At 40.0% G+C, this 21,762-nt stretch overlaps 2 protein-coding genes across 3 annotated transcripts in view; one reads left to right on the forward strand and one right to left on the reverse strand.

The window, feature by feature from the left end:
• Positions 1–4,992: 4,992 nt before the first annotated feature.
• Positions 4,993–8,316, reverse strand: lg12h9orf85 (linkage group 12 C9orf85 homolog). The gene is made up of 4 exons (XM_085294035.1): positions 8,146–8,316; positions 7,151–7,257; positions 6,660–6,773; positions 4,993–5,259 (listed from the first exon to the last, which is right to left on the reverse strand). The coding sequence occupies exons 1-4, from the start codon at positions 8,245–8,247 to the stop codon at positions 5,016–5,018; spliced, it is 567 nt and encodes a 188-aa protein (XP_085150161.1). The 5' UTR covers positions 8,248–8,316; the 3' UTR covers positions 4,993–5,015.
• A 330-nt stretch (positions 8,317–8,646) lies between these two features.
• The window catches only part of abhd17b (abhydrolase domain containing 17B, depalmitoylase), a 13,783-nt gene continuing 667 nt past the window's right edge, over positions 8,647–21,762 (forward strand). Inside the window, exons 1-5 of one of the 2 annotated variants that reach the window (XM_085294037.1) lie at positions 8,647–8,800; positions 8,925–9,225; positions 10,335–10,811; positions 19,332–19,511; positions 20,071–21,762. The exon at positions 20,071–21,762 is cut by the window's right edge and continues 667 nt beyond it. In XM_085294037.1, coding sequence (XP_085150163.1) covers positions 10,345–10,811; positions 19,332–19,511; positions 20,071–20,290 — 867 coding nt within the window. In that variant the 5' untranslated portion in view covers positions 8,647–8,800; positions 8,925–9,225; positions 10,335–10,344 and the 3' untranslated portion in view covers positions 20,291–21,762. Of the gene's footprint in view, positions 9,226–10,334; positions 10,812–19,331; positions 19,512–20,070 lie in introns of both variants that reach the window. The other variant, XM_085294036.1, reaches the window with a different exon arrangement.

Consider the following 21,762-nt stretch of genomic DNA (forward strand, 5'->3'; position numbering starts at 1 on the left):
GCAGTCTCAAAATTGCAAAGCTTCTGAAGCGTGATCATCGAACAATCAAGCGTTTCATTCAAAATAGTCAACAGGGTCGCAAGAAGCGTGTGGAAAAACCAAGGCGCCAAATAACTGCCCATGAACTGAGAAAAGTCAAGCGTGCAGCTGCCAAGATGCCACTTGCCACCAGTTTGGCCATATTTCAGAGCTGCAACATCACTGGAGTGCCCAAGAGCACAAGGTGTGCAATACTCAGAGACATGGCCAAGGTAAGAAAGGCTGAAAGACGACCACCACTGAACAAGACACACAAGCTGAAACGTCAAGACTGGGCCAAGAAATATCTCAAGACTGATTTTTCTAAGGTTTTATGGACTGATGAAATGAGAGTGAGTCTTGATGGGCCAGATGGATGGGCCCGTGGCTGGATTGGTAAAGGGCAGAGAGCTCCAGTCCGACTCAGACGCCAGCAAGTGGAGTACTGGTTTGGGCTGGTATCATCAAAGATGAGCTTGTGGGGCCTTTTCGGGTTGAGGATGGAGTCAAGCTCAACTCCCAGTCCTACTGCCAGTTTCTGGAAGACACCTTCTTCAAGCAGTGGTACAGGAAGAAGTCTGCATCCTTCAAGAAAAACATGATTTTCATGCAGGACAATGCTCCATTACACGCGTCCAAGTACTCCACAGCGTGGCTGGCAAGAAAGGGTATAAAAGAAGAAAAACTAATGACATGGCCACCTTGTTCACCTGATCTGAAACCCATTGAGAACCTGTGGTCCATCATCAAATGTGAGATTTACAAGGAGGGAAAACAGTACACCTCTCTGAACAGTGTCTGGGAGGCTGTGGTTGCTGCTGCACGCAATGTTGATGAACAGATCAAAACACTGACAGAATCCATGGATGGCAGGCTTTTGAGTGTCCTTGCAAAGAAAGGTGGCTATATTGGTCGCTGATTTGTTTTTGTTTTGTTTTTGAATGTCAGAAATGTATATTTGTGAATGTGGAGATGTTATATTGGTTTCACTGGTAAAAATAAATAATTGAAATGGGTATATATTTGTTTTTTGCTAAGTTGCCTAATAATTATGCACAGTAATGGTCACCTGCACACACAGATATCCCCCTAAAATAGCTAAAACTAAAAACAAACTAAAAACTACTTCCAAAAACATTCAGCTTTGATATTAATGAGTTTTTTGGGTTCACTGAGAACATGGTTGTTGTTCAATAATAAAATTATTCCTCAAAAATACAACTTGCCTAATAATTCTGCACTCCCTGTATAAGCAATCAGAGGTGAAACAGTCTTTAAAATTAGTCTTTCATTTGAAAAAATACAGCCTATAATTTCCGACAAATACAAAAGTTGTATTAATTAGATACATTTGATGACCCCAGAAACAGAACTATCAATGGTAAATGGATTGATTCTTATATAGCGCTTTTCTACTCTCCTGGAGTACTCAAAGCGCTCTATACTGTACAACATGTCGCATTCACCCAATCACTTTCTTCTAAGCTTTTAGTGCTTCCCAACAATCAGCAACTTGGAGTTAGTATCTTGCCCAAGGATACTTGGCATGGAGACAGGAGGAGCCAAGGATCGAACCACTAACCTTCATCAGTAGAATGACCTGGTCTACCTGAGCTGCAGCCACCCCAATCAACCCACAGCTCTGGTCAGATGTTTACAGGCATTCATCATTACTGTTCCCTTTCCAGGGTGGAATGATCTACAACATACTTTTTTTCCCTTTTTTTTTTTTTTTTACCAAGAACTCCTGGCACAAACTTGAATTTATTATAGATTTTCAAAAGTACACATACAGGCTCAATTATACATACATCCCCACAAATATTTGGTCAAACGTCATTTAGTAAGTTGCATCTCACCTAGATGCTTTTTGGTAGCCATCAATAAATATCTGGCATAATTCTGGTTGAAGACTTGATCACTCCTCTTGACAGAGTACATTTAAATTGGTTGGTTTCCTGGCACAGACTCAGCTTTTAGGCATAGTCCATACTTTTTCAATAGAGTTGAGTTCGAGACTTTGGGAAGGCCATTCCAGAAGTTTAATGTTAGCCTGCTTTATCCATTTTCAAAACCAAGCTTGACGTGTGCTTGGGGTCACTGTCCTCCTTCTTCATTATTCAATTCACTTTGTGCAACATACGGTACAGCCGATACCAAAACGGCCCAGGAGCATGACACTACTACCACCATGCTTGACAGCTGGTACAGTATTTTTACGTTTGAAAGCCTCACCTGAACAGTTATGAATTATATTATTATTATTGTATGTATATTTGGTGTTGCTGTCCTTCTCCCTGTTTGCGTGTGTGTGTGTATATGTATATGTGTTTCGGCGGGCGCCTTCTGGCCTGGTGGGTGTGGCCCTGCTGACGGTCTGGCCACACCCGAAGCCACACACCTGCTGCTGATCAGGCCTTGTCGGGGGAGCTACTTAGGAGAGTCTTGGAGCTCCCAACGACGCGGGATCATTCCATTAGACTCCACGAGAGGTGTGGAGTGCCAGACAGCAGCCATCATGGGGAGTGCTGAGACAGGGGAGCGGAGAGCACAAACACTGGGAGAAGACACGACACGGGAGTCTGGGGAAAGCACGGGGATTTATTGTTGTTTAGTTTCATACACTGTAAATAAACGCACTGTTTACACACAGAGCACCGCGCCTGGGTCCTCCTTCCCTACACCCCCACGGTCTGCTAGCCAGACGGTGACAACATGACATGTGAGGCAACAACAGATCGGTTAACAGTATAAAAATATTAGATGTTACACCTTCAAAAACACATATTCAATTTCTCTTCCTTTATTAATACAGCCACTTCTTTGTGGAGTTTATGTGTGGCAACCTTGAACTGGCATTGTTGGTTTGCACTGCATTAAACTTAAATGAAAATCAGCGGGTCTCATGATGATGCTGTTACCTCATCCAGTTATTAATGTATTTCTGGAAGCTCTTTAGTTGGAAAAAATTATGTGTCAGCATCAAATTAGGCTTTTTTTTTTTTTTTAAATTCTCAGTCATGAGTATATAAGCAGAACAAAGGCATGTGACACAAATTTTCCAGGGAACCCTTGGAGCCCAGTGATGTGGTCACCCACTCTTCTCCTTTATTACAATGACTCATTTTTTAATGAGGAATTAGTATTTGAAACATCACCACGTGCTTTTAAATGTATGAAGCCCACATGATAAATTACAACACATGTTAATTTTAGATGATGCCAGCATGCACAAAAAGACCTTTCAAGTAACTCCAGGTTATTCAGTAACGGAAAGTCGGCTTAAAGATTTCACACTACAGAAACAAAATGAGTGTATGTGTAACAGTTCTCATCAAACAAACTTACGAGCCTTTTTGTTAATGCAACCACTCGTTAAGACAAATATCTACCCAGCCAATCACATTACACCAACTCAGTTAGGCATGTAGACGTGGTCAAGACAACTTGCTGACGTTCAAACCGAGCATTAGAAACGGAAAGAACGTCGATTTAAGCGACTCTGAACATGGCATGGTTGTTGGTCCCAGATAGGCTGGTCTGAGTGTTCCAGAAACTACTGATCTGCTGGGATTTTCCTGCAAAACCAATCAGATAGGAAGGCAACAAATAACAATTTATTACAACCTGAGGTATGCAGAAGGACATCTCTGAACGCATAACATGTTCAACCTTGAAACAGATGGTCTACAGCAATAGAAGTCCACACCCAGTGCCTGTAAAAACAGGACACTGAGGATATAAATTGCTTAGAGCCGCCAAAATTGAACAATAGAAGATTGGAAAAATGTTCCCTTGTTTGATGATTCATTTCTTCTGCAACATTCAGACAGTAGGGTGATACTTGGCACAGACAATATGAAAGCATGCAACCATTCTGCCTTAGATCAACATTTCTGGTCGTTGTTGGTGTAACAGAGGTATCTTTTTGGCATACTATGTTTTGGCAAATGACGAGTTCACTGCACTCAAATTGGCTTAACTTATCAGCAGATTTCAATCCCGTAGAGCAGCTCTGGGATGTGGTGAAACGGGAGATTCATCACATAGATTTGTAGCTGAAAAATCTGCAGCCATCAGGCCAGTATGGACCAAAATCTTTGGGGAATGTTTCCAGCGTAAGGGGTCCAACTCAGTGCTGACGAGATATACGTAATAAAGTGTCTCATGAGTGTATGTACAAAAAGCAGATGACACTGGTGAATGTTTGTATAGAATATGATAAATGTTTAAATGTGTAGTAGAGGTTCTAGCTTTCCTCACACCAAGAGCCTTTCATAATTTGTGAGTTTACTAATGTGAGTTGTAATCAAAATGTTCAAGATATCCTCCTTTCAAATTCAGCAACATCAAGATTTTCAGTGTTTCTAAAGTTAGTCTGAGGAAAAACTGCTGTATTACATTTATGTGATTGTACATTTTAGAAGAATCAGTGATATTCTGAAGATTTTAATATTTAAACACAAATAAAACAAAAGAAAATCAAATAAAAAACGGCAATAATTGGTGCTACTTAACTAAAAACATATACAGTGCGTCTTGGATACATTTCAGTTTATGATAGCCAAACCTATAAACATCAACAGCCAAAATATTAGGAACATCTCTCGGTGTACTAACTGCTCAGCAGCGGCATAAAGCTGAACACTGCAAACACATTACTAACCAGTGTGATTTATTGCAAAATGTTTGCAAAATGCATGAAAGGCTATAAAACATTATTTATGGCAGTTTAAACAGTTTACAGAACTAAAGATTCTTTAGAAAGTACACCGACTCAGTTAAAAAGAAAAATTACGTTGCTCCCTCTGATGTCATCTGGCAGTTTTTGTGCATTTCACCACCTGACTTCCTTTTTCATGCTCTGCATTCAAGCAGGCAGCATCGGCTTATTGCCATATATTAATCTAAGAGAGCTTCTGCAACAAACCCGATACTGTATTTTGCCCCAAAAAATCCCATTTGTTACACAGGTTTGAAAAGAACTCTTATTGTGTTTAATCTTCAATATTGATTGGCGACAGGTCCGGCAGCACAGCAGATTTTCTCTGTGGCTTTTTTGCTGCAGAGTCCTCGTCTAAATCTTTATCTTCCTCCTCTTCACAGTCATCAAAGTCATCTTCATCATCATCATAATCATCATCACTGTCCAAACCATCCATGTCTGTCTTCCTTCGTCGACATCCCTTCTTTCTCTGTTCATCAACTTCTTGCTCGTTTTGCTCCAGATGTGAGTTCACCCTACACGGTGAAGAAAAAAGATATAAGAACTGTTGTTTAACTTTGCACCAACAATCCAAATCTTCCAGTATTGCGTTGTCACAAAGTCAGTAACTCAACAAGCTACAGGAAATTACCTTTCCTTAATTAACACTTAGTGGAAGCATTTAGATGCCAAAAGCAATGCTTAAAAATATGAGAAGCCCATGAAATGATGTTCAGGGTCAAGTATTGGCTACAATGTATCTTATTCTCCACAAGGTGGCAGACTTACAGTAGTTACAGTATTATGTGTATGTGCTTGTCAGTGATAAAAGATGAAAACACATTTGCTTAAATCACTTCGGTGTTATCCCGTCTCTTTAGGAATCTAACACATGTAGAAACTCCTGTAATTCATGTTCGTTTTAAAAACTTGTTGCCAGTGTGAAAGGAAAAAAAATAAACTGGTGTCATCAAATTTGATTTTCTCAGAACATTGAAAATTGAAAGCTCTTCTTTGGATGTCAGCTGCCTTTTCTCTGACAAGATGATCCCACACAGCTTGATTGATGATTTGAACCAAAAACTTTGGTTTCATCACTCCATCAGACCCGCTGCCACTGATTTTCAGTCCAGTTTTTGTGTAATGCGGCATACCTCAGCCTTTCCTTATTCCTTAAGAATGGCTTTTTGACAACCACCCTTCCACTGAGAGCATTTGTAATGACGCCTCAGTGAACACAACAGATGCATCTCACAGGTCCTGTGTCAGATCTTTGCTGAATTTTTTTCCCCATTTCTTAAGAACATCATTTTTAGATACTGTTCATCTGCTGTAGATATTTTTTTGTTTTTAGGCCTGGCACTTCTTCTTTTGTTTAATTTCGTCAAATTTCTTTGCAGACATACTGCACACCATATGCAAGATTTTTTGGGTTTTTTTCTTTTGGCTGTCAGTTTTCTCTTTGGCACTTTCAAAGCTTCAGCTAAGGAAATGGGAACAAAACGCCTAAACATACAATTTGTTGTTTGTTGAATATCTGTTAAATGGAGATGTGACACTGGTTTATTCCTTTGAGTTAGCAGTGTTTTTTTGTTTTGTTTTTTTTTTGGGGGGGGGGGGGGGGGGGGGGGTTAAGCTTGAATGATTCATAGGTCAGTATTAAGTGGCTTAACAAAGAAAAAATCCTAAAAAAAATGCTCAGGTACAAGGACTGGACTGGAAATGAGTGGACAAAGCAGCCAATGTTCAAAGAAAAACTATGAAAGACTTTCTGAAAGCCTGAGGAACTATTGCTCAAGACCTTTTTTAAACAGGTTTTGAGCGGAGGACAAAGCTCTGGCACCTTGGAAGCAAAATATGAAGAAATGATGGGTGAGTTCGTACTTTGTACATTAATGTATATAAGGACAAAACACACGCAAACTTATCCTCTTACGGAATAACAATCTCCTCCTTCTTCCCACACTTGCAGCAGATCTCTTGCTGAAGAGAGCAGGGCTTACAAATGATGTGATACGCATCTTTTATTGTCTTTTGGGAGCACTTGACACTGCAAAAAAACCCCAAAAAACAATCAGTTATTAAGACCAATGTATTTAACTTGCCACTTAAAACAATATATCCATGTGTTGGGAAAATTCTTCTAAGCAGTGGAGATAAAATATTTAGTGGCTAATTTTCAAAGTCTGCCACTATGAAAAAATGAGATGGCTAAAATCATGCACGATATGAAATAAGCAAAGAATGTTTGTGGTGTAGTTTCATTTTTTGCACAGGTAAAAAAAAGAAGCTGATAAACTGAAATAAACTCTTCAATTCACCGACTGCTTTGTTGTTACTTGATGTGCATTTTCATGAGCAGCTGTAAGAATTTGCCCCTAGCCCTGCGTACTGAAATCAAAGTCTGCAATACTTATGTATACTTACCATTTTCTAGGCTGTGTTAGTGGCTTGTATTTGTTGTACTTAACTTTCCACTCAAGAACACCTTTACAGCGTTGACAAAGCCCATCATGGATCTTTGAATTTGCCTTCTACAATTGAGATTAGAGAAGCAAAGACAATAGAGATGTTCAAATATTATGTGTGTTTAACAAAGAAAGAGCTATAAACAAGTTTTCACAGGAAATGATTTATCACTGGCAGAAATGACAGGAAGAAAAAAGTACAAACTCCCTACAGTCTCAGCCTTTCTCAAATAAATGAATATTGTGAATAAGTTTAACTTTCCTTAATTAACACTTATTGGAAGCATTAATTAAGCAATAAGACCACTCTGTCTCAAATCACCATTCTGTTTGAAGATTTACCTACAAATTTTGTTGTGCATAGTTAGTTTATATAATCGTTTCTGTACAAGTATAGCTACACACACATACACAACTTTATTATTTTATTTTTTTTGCACTATGGTAAAATGACGTGACACACGAGTATCTCAAAAACTATTAAAGATAAAAGTCAGAAACTTTCACTAGCCTTTCTTACTTTCTTACCATGTATCAGAATGTATTGACTAGTTATAACATAGAAAAACTAAGAATAATAAAATAAAATAATAAATTCAAGACTCATTCAAGAACGCTAATAAAAACTTCACATTGAAGTCTTCAGACTATTCAGGTAATTTCTGAACATTTATTAGATATAATTGTGTTTCACAATAATGCAAAATTAAACACACAGAATACTTTTCAAAATTAAATTCATGGTAGGACACCTCAAGTTTTCAAATATCTTGAAAAGTATTTGATACACGAAGAAAAAAAATTCACAGCACACACACGTCCAAACTTTGGACCATAAAACCTTTAGAAAAATCTGAAATGGGCTAGCCGAAAATATTCTGAAGATTGATAAAATGGCCCAAATGCAAAATGCAATACAAGGCTAAATAACTTAGCTCAGCAAAGCTGACACACCTTCACTTGTGTAGTCGCTCCGTACTTGTCGTTTTTAAACGCAGTTGTGTTTTGATGCTTCTGGCCCCGCGATCGAGATGTATTACCTCTCTGAGAACTCATGTTATTAAACCTTTTTAGCCACACACGTTACACAGATACACAAACTAAGCACCATGCCGCCGAGCAAGAGCACTAACCCGGAAGAAGTAAGAACGCGTCATGAAACGTCATTGAGGACTACGTAAAAAAGGAAAGAAAAATGTGTTATTTTAATAAACAGTATATTTCATGTATGTATTTATTTTTTTAAAGTCAGAATTTCTTTTTACATTTACAAACACACTTAATAAATTATAGCTTGTCAATGACATCACCGACTAGAACTAGAAACACCTTTGTGGACGCTGATTGGACGATGCCTTCCAATAGTAATTTCTGATTGGTTGTCAATCCTAAAAAACTTAAATCCTCAGACTGCGGCGTCTAGAAGGACCGCCCATAAACATCAAAGTCATTGGGGGAGTCGTTTTGTCGACCTCTTTTCCCATTGGTCCACAGAGCTGTCAATGAACGCCTCTTTTTCCTCAAGCCAAGATAACAAGCAGGGCTGGGCGATATTCACAACGAAAGCAGTGATGTTTCGGTGGCAGGTGATACTGCTGTGAATTGTTTGGTAAGCTGCACGGACACGTCTGCTAGATTTGAGTGAATTTTAAACTGTTATCTTTCCTATCAGCTTCACTGCTGTGCTTTAGAAACTTGAACGTTTCGAATGAGTCGATGTCGTTATCGTCCAGGACCGTATGTTGAGAAAACCGAAAGGAGGGAAAATAAAGGAAACGACAGTTCAGAAGACTGTGTGGTCCGGAGAACGAAGCTGCCAGCTAATACTAATTAAAGAAGGATAATACACACTCAAACTGACATCGCTAACCGAGGATAATCTGGCCAAGGATAACCTCGACAAGCTCTAGGTGTCGAGAAGATAAATTAGTTGGCTTGGTGCGAAGATATCTCAAGACTGCGGTGACGTCTACCTAGTACTATCACCTTTAAACACAGAAAGAAAACCAAAACAAACCCCCAGCCGCCGTCCAGGTAAGCTTTCTTTGGAATATATGTACACTTGGTACACCATACTTTGCAGCTAATTGTAGCTGCTAGAAACGAAACCCTCACAAATAGCCTGGTGTAACTGTAATCTCTGTGAACACATTGCTACATCCACCACCATTTTACAGTAAATCGCCGCGGGGCTCCGTTTAGCCTCTGCTTGGAATGGACTTTGTGGTAAGAATGTAGGAAGCAAATAGGCTCCATTGTCGTCCCCATCCTCAGTCATCCCTGACACAGCCGTTTATTTACCCACGTATCATACAGACAGTTCAGCTGAGTTAAAAATCAGCAGCGTGTGAGTAAGATTAATCAAGTAATTTCCAGCAGCTGTTTAGCGTCGTTTCTTTAGACTGATCTAAGCAAATCAGTTGCAAGATTTATGAATATATCAGACAGAAATGTCCATCTATGAAGCTGCTAAGTGCTGTGGCTGGTCAGAGGAGCTATCGCCAAAGGAAAGAGGAAAGGTAATCCATATAACACATTGTCATAATCTGATATTAGTGAGCATTTTTTTCCCCCTGCTTGGTTAAAGAGTCACATTACAAAGCAGCATGACTGGCTAAGATAACTTGGAGATTTGCCTCCAGCTGCCATATGTTTTACCAAAAAGGAGCTGTGCTGACATCACTGCTGCAGTTTCATAGTAGCTAGAATATCTTAAGAGGTAACCTAAGGTAGGGGTCCAGGTGCAGGGAGAGACAAAAAAGCCTTTCAAGTTAATTCTCTGAGTGACTGTGAAGCCTCAGGGTAGACATGGAGAGAAAAATCACTCGGCTAGGGTCATCTCCCTTTAAAATCCTGTCTCGAGAGAGCTCTGCATTTTAGAGAGAGAGAGAGAGATTGTTTAGTGTAATAATAAAAAATAAAATTTTAAAAATGACAGCAGCCTGGCTCAAGCCCCTCGTCCAAGAAATCCCCTGCTTTGCTTAACAGATATAGTTGTATATGTAGAAAAACCTAATTTCGAAACTCTGGCAGAGATTTGCTTTTGTAGCATCTTTCTTGTGGGATGCATTGGCATATCGGTGTGTTTTCTTCCTCACTATGGGATATTTCTATTTTAATCCTTTTGGTTCTCTCTGTTGCAGCACTTTGAGGATGAACCACTTATCGCTCAGTGAGCTATGTTGCCTGTTCTGCTGTCCACCGTGCCCCAGCAAGATCGCCTCAAAGCTGGCCTTTCTACCCCCTGAGCCGACCTACAGCCTCATGTGTGATGACAGTGGCAGCCGATGGACGCTGCACCTCTCCGAGCGTGCTGACTGGCAGTACTCGGCCCGTGAGAAGGAGGCCATCGAGTGTTTCATGACACGCACCTCAAGAGGGAGCCGCATTGCCTGCATGTTTGTCCGCTGCTCACCCAGCGCCCGGTATACTCTGTTGTTCTCCCACGGTAATGCAGTGGACTTGGGCCAGATGAGCAGCTTCTACATTGGCCTCGGTTCACGGATCAACTGCAACGTTTTTTCCTACGACTACTCTGGTTATGGGGCCAGCTCTGGGAAGCCTTCGGAGAAGAACCTGTACGCTGATGTAGATGCTGCCTGGCAGGCGCTCCGATCACGGTAATGAAGCGTTATAATGGATGGATAAGTAATATAAAATGACGTGATATTAAAACAACTGAGCAGTATGCAGAATCCTGTAAGAGACTTATTTGTGAATGCACAAGACTCCTGCAGTCACTCAAAACCTGTTTATTAGGATGTGATAGGATGTGATAGCATGGAGAAATGAACCTAAATGGCCGTTTAGATGACTCATGACAAACAAGGAGTTAAACCCGATGAACTTTAGGGAAAAGTAAAGTTCCCACAGTACTTGAAATGATTGGATTTTTTTTTTTTTTTTAAATTAGAGTATCTGAAGGGGAAAGTGAAGTGACATAACACGAAAAACTGTAAGGAATATGGTTATAAAAAAAAAAAAAAAATCCCCTACAGTGTGTGTGGTGGTAATATTTAAAGCCTTATTAGTCATATTAATAGCAGGTCCCTGTTTTATGTCTTGGTTGGCAGCTTTGTATTGCTAACAGGAATATTATGAATAACAACAGTGTCAACCTGTGTTTCTGGCATGCTGTAGAAATATGGGGGCATTTTAGAAAGTGTTAAATGATGAGGATTAGTGAAGGAAATGATGATTTAGATGGAAAAGGGCAAAAATGAGAAGATGTGAACTTCTGAAGGTGCTGGGGGCGGAGGGATGACTACTTAACAGAACTTCACAAAATCATGAGGGAAGATGATGAGGAATGGCTTAGTGGGGATGACATGATGTTCTTGTAGGCGAAGAAACGTGGGTTCTGTGATTACGCTGCGCCCCCTCCTCCAATAATATGTAGGTGTGAGCGGTTGCTCTGCTACATGTTTGTACAGGTGACTAATTATTGGCTGATTGGAAACTGGTATTTATGTTTTCCCAGTTGATGATAACCTACTTGTTCAGGACTTTGTTATCTTATTGTGGTTTCAAAGTGCACACGACCCAGCAGGAATTCAGTTTGCAGTTGAAGTCTTGTTCTATTACACTTCGATAGTTATTTTTAAAGAATCAAACTTCTTAGTAATTGGTTTATGAAAGACTCTGTATAAAGAACTCGTTCTCTGCATCACTTGTATCTGGTCCTCATGCTCATGAATAGTTTATTACTGCAGGTGTGAACTCTTGTTCAGCTTCAGTTCCTTCCCCCAGATAAGGTCGTCTTACATGTAAGCAGTGCTTATCAGTTTGTCTAACGCTGTGGCCTTCACTTCCTTCCATTTGTGTTTAAGGACGTCTGCTTATTGTCTCCAACCATCTCGTCATCTCCTTCTTTTGTCCTTTGTGTCACCACATTGTGCTTAAAGTCTGTAGGTTTGCCAGTAGAGTGCCTGTACTGAAAACCCACAAACAAAACATAAGTAGAACTGAAACGTAAACAGAATTCATCAGTCGCTTTTCAGATTATTGAATCAAAGCCCAAAATACTTGTTAGTTCCCGCTCCTAAGATATTTTGGGGGAAGTGGATGAAGGTAGATCTTTGATCTGGGGAATCTGTGGTAGACCTATTTCACTGTGTTCCTGATATTTTACACAACAGCTAGCTGGAACGTATTTAGGGGGGGATGAATTAAAAATGAAAATAATTTTTAGTTGAAGCTCTACCTATACATGCAGGGTAGAAGCAAGAAAGCAAACATCAACCTGCTACGATGAAACAGGATGTGGAGGGTGTGTGTGTGTGTGAGTACTATGTCCATTATATCTGTGAGTTCTTGTTTTGGGAGAAGGGAAAGATAAAATTTCATCCAGTAAGACTGCTTGTCTGTATGTTTCCTGCTGGAAGACAAATTACTAAGAGAGCAGATGGGGAGACTTCAGAAGTGTTAAAAATGCTGGAAGAGAGGGGACAAAATGATTGAGATCAGCCTTTGGGGGGGAAAAAAAAAAAAGCTGTTCTTTAAGTGTGGAGTGTTCCTCCTGTGTTATTGCTAGTGTGGGAGTATGTTCTTTCTGTACTAAATGAAGGTTTTGGCACTGCAGAGCTTTAAAGTGCTGATAACACTGCTAAGAGCCACTGACAACAAATCTTACAGTTTATTAGCTGCTGACTTTTGATGTGAACCTCCCCAAGCACTTTCACAGAATCTAATGAATGGGCTTCTGTAAATAAGGACCTCTTATATAAGGAAGCTACAGAGTTTAACTAGAAAATTGACGGTAAGGCTTTTGCATTTAAGAAGCAAGCCACTGCTGTAAAGATGAAAAAGAACCTGCTTTTCTGGTGGTTAAAAGTCACATGTCTGTAGGTATAGGCTTGATTGTTTTCTTTTCTCATCACCCGTTCGAAACCACACTCCTGGAATGACCTGATTGCTTGTCCCCGCTTTTTTTTTTTTTTTTTTTTTTCCCCCCTTCTTTTAAACATCACTAATGACTTCTCCAAGTCAAAATAACAATCTAGTTTACACTGGTAAAACTGCTTGGACTGTAGCTATAATATGCAAAGGCAACATGTTGTCATTAGCTGATTGACTTAAAAGCTAACACTACTCACTCGGCTCCATATTTAACACCTTCAGGCCACTTTAACTTTTTTACACTGCTTGCTACCATCAGGTACGATCACTGAAGCAGGGCATCAAATACAGGTTCTCATGGTTTTGTAGGTTTATTTGGAAGAAATGTCTTTGAGATAAGATGAGCCTTTTAGGAACAAGAATTTGTTTTTTCTTTTCCTGAAGGCCTAACCTTGGGGCTTGACTGCATATCTCGTGCTTTGTAGTCACATGGTTAGCAGTCCCACAGCAGAATTAAACTACGTGACCCATGGGTCTTGCAACAAAGACGAGTTGAACAAGGTTAGATGACTTGTTTTTTTTGTTTTGTTTTTTCAGTCCTGTGCTTCATATCAGTGTTTTATTACAGATGCACACATTTGTAATCTGTCCGTCCTAGTAATGGGCAGGTGCTGAGTGTCTGAGAAAGCTTTCTGTACCCGAATGGTCAGCATTTAAGAAAAGGTCATGAGACATCAAGGTATTTTAGAGCTTTAGAATTTAGCTTTTCAATGTGATTCTTAGAAAATCCACTCTCTGCGTACAAGGCAAAACAGATGCAGGACATTAAGTTGTAGTGTTTATTTTTTATTTTTCTCTTCAGTCTAAAGGCCAGTGTAGACACTAGTTGTATTTGTGTCTGTGTGTGTGTATAGCTACTTTCAGCTGCTTCCTTGTCACATGGGTTCACTGGAGCAGGTAGCATTTAATCTGTATCTTGATAATAACATCAGATGTACCTAGTGTCAAAGTGCATTACCTCAATATCTGATCTCAGTTCTCATTAGTTGGGCAAAGTTGGCTGACTTGTCGACATGGTGTGTCCCACGTCACATGAAGCAACGCTTCTGATTAAGCTTTCATTCTTTCCATTGTTACTCTAACATCACTGCACCTACATGTAGGTCTCTCAAGTTTTCTTGGTTAGCAGGAAGAGTTGGAGTTGGATGACGTTTCACCTTGTGGTAGTAGGAATGTGGTCATACCAGGGTTTTTCCTTGCTTTGCACATGCCTTTGGGGGGTGACCATACGCTAAAGCGCACACCTCCTGCGTACATTAAAAGCAACCTAACATTATTTCACAGAAATCAATGTTTTTTATTTTAAGAGGGTTGTGTTTTTTTTTTTTTTTTTTTTTTTTTTTTTTTTTTTTTTTTTTTTTTTTTTTTTAAACAAATGTCTTATTTTTGCTTGAGTAAATGAAACCCGGATGTAAAACAAAAAAAAAAACCCCTCAAACAAACATTGTGATGAAATGCTAATGATTTGATTTTATTAATTTTTTTTTTCCCCAGCTGGTTACAACCCCACTCCTGACTGAAATCAGATTTGGAGCAAACCTGACCACTTACTGTGCTGTCTAGCTGATTGCATCACATTCTGTGTTTACAAATCAGTCTTAAAATTTACAACATTACACACACAAGGCTTTTTTTTTTTTTTTTTTTTTTTTTTTCTTTTTTTGCTAAAGCAAATGATGTGCGTCCATTTGAAATTTGTGGTTCCCTTGATCCCTGGATCTCTTGGTTTATAGCCTCGACTGTGTCATTCTCTCCTTAGCTCTGCTCATTTTCCTGTTACGTTTTATATACACATTATGTAAATATTCCCACTATCAGAAATCTAACATCAACACTCTTCCTTTGTTCTGGATGGTAGTATTTGGCTAATGTCAACAAAACCCTTTTGCTATCTTGTACCATATCAGTTCAGGACTCAGTTCTGCTTTTAGGCCAGTGCTGCAGTACATCAGATTCAATTCTAAGTAACTCGACTTCATATTAATGCTGTGTTGGGCTTTTTTTTTTTTTTTTTCACAGAAAGATAAAATGACTGACTTTTATGATTTTATTTTTTAATCAACACTTAGGATTACTTGCTTGGTTATCACTGAATTATATTTTGGTAGTTTAACACTCCCTACAGACTTAATTTTGGAAACAAAATTAAGTCTGTAGGGAGTCTTTTACAGTTTTATCAATATTTTAGTCTTTGCATGCAGAATCTTTAGATTGGTTTAAATAAGGTTTCTAGTATATTGGTCTTTCTCTCAGCTGTCTCTGCCTGATCTTGAGGGCTGTGCCAGATTTATAATTGACTGAGTATGTGATGGAGAGTACAATTCAGCCTTTTGACCTCGCTGAACATGAATCGACTAGATGGCATTATCACATCAAAAGGCCTCTCTGCATGGCTTCACATTAGTCGGTTGCCTACATACCTCGTGCTTGTATCTCATGTTAGATCAGGCTTCCAGCTTTTAAGAAGAAATGAGCTCTCAACTCTAGCGGTCTGCGTTTCTTTTCTGACTGAATTTTGAACACTGTAACCTGACACTTTCTCCTTTTCTTGTTTTTCTGCATCCTTCAATGTTTTTTCACTGTATGATTCAGCAATGTGCAAATTCACCTCCTCTTGAGTATTCACTTACTCGTGTGGGTTTCACTTTACTGTGTTACTCTGTACTGACAGAGGCCAGCCACCTGTCATTTTGCTGACTGTGTAAGCACAACTACACAGCCTTTGCCACCAAAACACTCCCATGCCTCACTGGATACGGCACGCCTTTCACCTGAGCTGGGAGTGGGTGAGATAATGTGAGTCAGCAGGGTTCTACACGTACATCCTCCAGTATCACACTAGGAGTGTGCTTAATGGATGAATGAAAAAGATTATTTTAGAAGCGATGAAACTATATGTTGTGAAATCAAGTGCCGGAAGAGGGCGAGTAGTTGATGAAGGCCTCTGGTCCAATTCCTTGCTGTATTTGTGTGTTTAAACATGAAGTGGCACTGTATTGTTTTCTTTTGCCTTGGAGGTGAAGGCATGCCAGCAGTCAATCCTACTAGACTAATATTGAGTGGTAGCCTAGCAACCAATGCCTGAGCTTTCAGACTAAGGTGTTTCCACACTGTGGCCAATAAAAACAAACAGGAAACTCACTTCCTCATCAATAATCTTATTGATCCAGGTCGCAAGCACTATCCATCTTCTTGGAAATGAATGGAGGGGAGAAATTCCCAAACATCAGCATGCATCAAGACACGAGGAAGGCAGCTCGATGCTCTTTGTTTGCTTTTCTTACCTTTAAATACCACTAGTTGCCTGGAGACAAGCCGGCTTTATCTATGAAGTAATCTGGGTGGAGTTTGATTTCTCACCTGACTGTTCTCTTCAGCACAGAAACAAACTCTTCTTAATGTCCTCACATACTAATAGATTTAATTCACTTTCACTGACTTCAGTCCACATCACCCCTATGTACTTGTACACAAAGTGTAATAATGGATCATTGAGCATTTCAGTGAAGAATTCCCCTGCTGTAGTGCAGATGGTACTCTAATCTGTGGTTTGTTTTGTTTTTTTTTTTTTTATAAATTGCTGTACATATGCGCAGGACTTCCTGAGCATATGTTTGTGATGGTGACGGCTGTGGAAGGAGGATATTTTTGGTCTTCAATGCGCAAGAGGTGGGTGGTCAAGAGGGAGTGAGACACACAATAGGGGAATGAGGGAGGACGTGATGCATAATAGAATGGATTTGTGTCAAGGGACTAAATTGAAGGTTTGAGGGATTGGTGCAACTCGGAACCATGGAGCAAGCCGAAAGGCAGTGGAGTGTGGTGTTGGCTGGGACTTAAGCAACTAAATAAAAAGACTAGGAAACAGTCAATGTGTAGTTATCATCTTAAAGGTTCCTTATCCCGGCCAGTGTTTAACATTGTTGCTCCACAGCAAGACGTTCCTGCTTCCTGGTTTGAGGGCTTTTTGTGCAGAGTTTGCATGTGCTAACCCTGTTTGCATGGGCCCTCCCGAGGTACACTGGCTTTCTTCCAAAGTCCAAAGAGGTATATGCTGGGATAACTGGTGATTATAAATGTTACCATTTGAGTAATTGTGAGCATGAATACTATCTCTGTCTGTGTTGGCTCTGCGGTAGGTTCTTCCAGGGTGTTCCCTGCTCTTTGGCCCATTGATAGCTGTTATAGGATCATTGGGTTCATAAGCCTGTATGCCGGTATTAGGATACATAGCAAGGGTAGCTTTCACATCTGTGAGTGCACCATTAATGCTGAACAGTGTACACAGATTTGTATATACATTTTGCTCTTTAAACCAAAGCAACTGTTCTCCTCAGTTCCCAGATGCCTATAGAGAGGAGGTGATACTACTACTACTACTACATTTTATATGTGGAAATGATTCTTGTTTGCTGTCTGATTTCTTTTTGTTGTCGGAGTTCTGGTGACTAATAATTTTTGAGTGTAAGCAGGTACACAGTTGGTGTCAAGAGTAAAAGACAAATTGCATTTGCTGTAATTCAGTCTTGAAACCATGGCCATCCCATTTACAGACAGTGACTGAAGGATGGAACAAGAAGTCATGGCCCAGTTATTTGCTGGCTACATCAGAAGCCCAAATTAAATGGCCATTGCCCTTGGAGGTTTCTCAGCAGTCCAGCTGAATGATGGGTTTTCAGATTTTTCTAATTTTATTTATTTAATTTTTACCTTCCTTACAGTTTCTTCCTTTTTTTTTTTTGTTTATTTATTTATTTATTTTATTTGAAGCTAAAGTAACATGCCATAAATAACAGAAGTTGTTGCCAAAAATTCTCATAATCAGGCAATTAGGTTAATATTTAGCATTATATTAGCTTTTAGCTTCTGAGAAATGGCCTTTCTTCAGTAGGGCTACGGGAAGGGGGACGGCAGTTTGATTATAGTGAGTGTTGTTTATTTTTTATTTTTAAGTTTAATAATCCATTCGTCAAATTTGGCAATTTTCAAACTATGGTTCAGTTTCAGGCAAAGGCGCTGCCACATCAGAAAGGGCGCTGTCATTCTTCTACAGTTTTGTACAAAGACTTGACATTTTGTTCTTGTCCTTACAATTCGTGTGTTACCTAAGCAGCTATATTGTGTTGTATAACCAAGATAGGCTTTCATTCCTCGAATTGTGTACATTGCAGTCAGCTGAAAGTCAAGTTGCTTTTAATACTGTAGCATCAGCCTTTGCTAATGCTTTTCCCATGCAGTGCCAACCTTTTCACCCCTATTTATACTGTGTAAAGACCAGCTGATACCAATAAACAGTTCCTATATTGCTGCTCGTGACTGTGTCCAAGCTAGACTTTGCTGCGCCTGTGTGTACATTTCCATATTTAATACATCACCCTGCACTTAAAGTCTGTTACCTTTAATAGCAGCAACACTACATTATTGCAGGTTGTTCTCTTGCAAAGGGTGTAAGTATGTTAATCCATCACAGCGTTTTAAAGCGCTGCTAGACTTTGGTGTTCGTGTAGTCATCAGTGTATTATAGGAGTGCTGCAGAGCTAAGGCTCTAATGTTAGTGTTCATTTGAAGTCCCTAATTTTAATACTAGAGTAGAGCTTTATTTGTCATGTTGTGACTTTACCGTGCAAAATCCAGCAGTGCAGCGGCAGAGACAGCAGCAATGCAGTGTTTTCAGACTAGTTTTCAGGTCGTCAGCAAGAGTGGGTCACGTTCTCTGTAATCAGCTGTGGAATGCCGCTCCCCCCACCTATATTTATTTCTCCCTCACCCTAAATACAGTATCTGTCCCTTTTGCTCTATTTCAGCTTCTTTTGCTCTCACCCCCCCCCCCCCCCCCCCCCCCCCCCCCCCACCTTCTGAATCACGAGACATTAGGGGTGGTCCTCTTTTTAAGCTGCCCTGAAAAGCAGCACAAAGACAGACTTACTCAGCTATAGCTTGATCACATCTTGGTGTGCTTGTTTTAGGAGTCACTGTAATCACAGAGTCCCTGACATGATGGTTTTACTGATAAGTGTATGAGTAAGCCTCATTTTCTGATAAATAAATGTGGATCCTAAAATAAAGCATTTGCTCTTTTTGTTTTGCCAGCTAAGCTGCTTTGTGTAATTAACTGAAGGCCCAACTGGATGCTTGCCAGTGTCTGGATGAGCACACAAAATGTATCTAGCTACTAGTAGTGTAAATATCCTATTCACGATAAGCAGAGGGTGATGTTCCTGTACTGTTTGTCCTCCTTGTAGGTATGGTATCCGTCCAGAGAATGTGATCGTGTATGGTCAGAGCATTGGCACCGTGCCCTCTGTAGACCTGGCTTCTCGCTATGAGACTGCTGCAGTCATCCTCCACTCCCCGCTCACCTCTGGCATGAGAGTGGCTTTCCCTGACACCAAGAAGACATACTGCTTTGATGCCTTCCCAAAGTGAGTGGACCGTACGGACAGATGGCATATGTGGTAGTCAGGCTAAATCTGCCACACAGTATACACTTAAAGGGCTGCGGCCTCACGTGCATTTAATAACGCAGCACTGTATGAATAAATGTGCCAAGGAAAGCACACAGCTTAGTTGAAAACTGGATTTATTTATAAGACAGCAATTCAGGAAGTAAGTTTTGTTTTTTCTCTTTATGGGCCCCCCCCTTCCTTCCTCCCACCTCTCTTCCTAGTTAAGCACCCAGGAGAGTCCTTAAAAAAGCAGATATTCAATAGCTCCCCCTGGTGTAAAATCAGGAAACTAGCTGTGCTCCTTTTTTTTTTTTTTTTCCTTTTCCAGTTAATTATTGTTTTAATTCATTCATTTAGAGAATACTTTTAGTAGCAAGAACATTAACTAAGCCTCCGTTTCCCTTTTTTCTTTCTTGTGTGTGGGTTTTTTTTTTTTTTTTTTTTTTTTTTTACTTCCCTATTTCTGACATGTTTCCTCTCTCTTTTTTTTTCTTTCTTGTTTCTTCTCTCCCTCCCCCCCTCTCTCTCTCCAAAGCATCGACAAGATTTCCAAGGTAACATCACCAGTACTCGTGATCCACGGTACAGAAGACGAGGTCATTGATTTCTCCCACGGGCTGGCACTATATGAACGCTGTCAGCGCCCAGTGGAGCCGCTTTGGGTAGAAGGGGCCGGCCACAACGATGTGGAGCTCTATGGACAGTACCTGGAGAGACTGAAGCAGTTTGTTGCACATGAGCTAGTCAACTTGTAAAGGAGCTGGGGGAAAATGGCGGAGAGGGAAGAAGAGAACACCGCCCCAGATTTAAGGAGAAGCCGAATGATGAATGAGGGGTACAACATTTTATTCTAATTCAACTAGAAGTTGTGTGTTGTACCAACATTTTGATGGTTGACTGCCCATAAATCGGGCTTGCCCACACCGTCTGCTCCACACGCTGCAGCTGTGAAGTACACTTTTTTTTTTTTTTTAAATTTTCTTTCTATCATGTTGAAAATTGCACATTGTGAAATTCTGTGTGTGAATAAAAGGAGAAGCAGACGTGTGCACAGGCAACATACCATGTGTACTTGCCATGTATGACTGTGTATGTGCCACATTTTTGCTGCCTTTTGTGAAGGACATGGTCCACAAACTTTTGACAAGCTGTGCTGGACCAGACTCACTCAAATTCAACTGAACTCAGTCTGACTCTACAGACAGATTTGGTCTAACGCACTGCAGTCACCATGAATTCTTCTTTTTTTTCTTTTTTTTTTTGAGTACTGTTTCTTATATATTTCTTAACATTCTACTTAATATTGCACGTATCAACTGTCACTGAAGAACTGTACAAGACAAACTGACATATTACCCTTCCGTGTCGGTGTTGCCAAATGTGTAGTATGATACATTGCAGAGATTTAGGAATACAAGGAAGTGTACTTTTACAAATCATGTCTAGAACCATCTCCAAAGCTTCGTTAGTTGTGTGAATCCTCCACTTCTGTTTAGTTTTAAAGTGGTACAGTCTACACAGATACAGCACAAGGCACTGTCAGCAGCTTATTGTATGTAGCCGGTTTAAAGGCCGGGACTGTACGTTGTTAAACAAGGAAGTGTGAGTTATTTCCTCACACTGGAACAGTGCTTACATCAGAGTTTGACTTGAAGTATTGTTGGTATAAGATCAGTTTACTACACTGTAGTTGATGAAATTGATTCTTCTTGACAGAATTAAATGCAGGGCAAGTCTGTCGACAAAATGCCATCTACCTGTTTTGTTTTTTGGATTTTACCCATTTGTCTGTGCAGTAGTTGTCACGAAGCTCTGTGTTGACAGTGTTTTATTTCCTGCCTTTGGATCTGAAGAGGTCAAGTTACATAATGTGCATAGCTACAAATCTCTGGTGTATCTGGATCACATCTTTCTGTCTTGTTTGGGTTGTTTGTTTTTTTTTTTGGGGGGGGGTTTGTTTGCTTTTTTGCTGACAATACTGTAATTACTGTGACGGCAGAGGTAAACCACTAAAGCCAATCAGGAATGGTGAACTTTATGAAAACTGCTAGTTTTTCCAGCATTGTCTTAAAAAACAAAAAAGACAATGCTGTGTTTTCAGTCCTCCCATACATTTGAGCTGAACAATCCTCCCTGTGTGTGTGTTGGACAGTGGGTAATGTCAGTGTGAGTGGCTCAACATTGAAGGCCTGTCATGGACAGAAGGTTTTCCTTTTGGTTTGCATGA

The sequence above is a fragment of the Mchenga conophoros genome, linkage group LG12 (assembly GCF_057382185.1).
Source record: "Mchenga conophoros isolate Kocher_MC1m ecotype Shallow Benthic linkage group LG12, M_conophoros_male_GT1.1, whole genome shotgun sequence".
Taxonomy (NCBI): Eukaryota; Metazoa; Chordata; class Actinopteri; order Cichliformes; family Cichlidae; genus Mchenga; species Mchenga conophoros.

Excerpts from the sequence above, each read along its gene's own strand:
- lg12h9orf85 (XM_085294035.1), bottom strand. The coding sequence starts at position 8,247 with ATGAGTTCTCAGAGAGGTAATACATCTCGATCGCGGGGCCAGAAGCAT. Across the intron at positions 6,774-7,150 it reads CTAACACAGCCTAGAAAATG|TGTCAAGTGCTCCCAAAAGA; the intron begins GTAAGTATACAT and ends GTTTTTTTGCAG. Across the intron at positions 5,260-6,659 it reads AAGGAGGAGATTGTTATTCC|GGTGAACTCACATCTGGAGC; the intron begins GTAAGAGGATAA and ends TTCACCGTGTAG.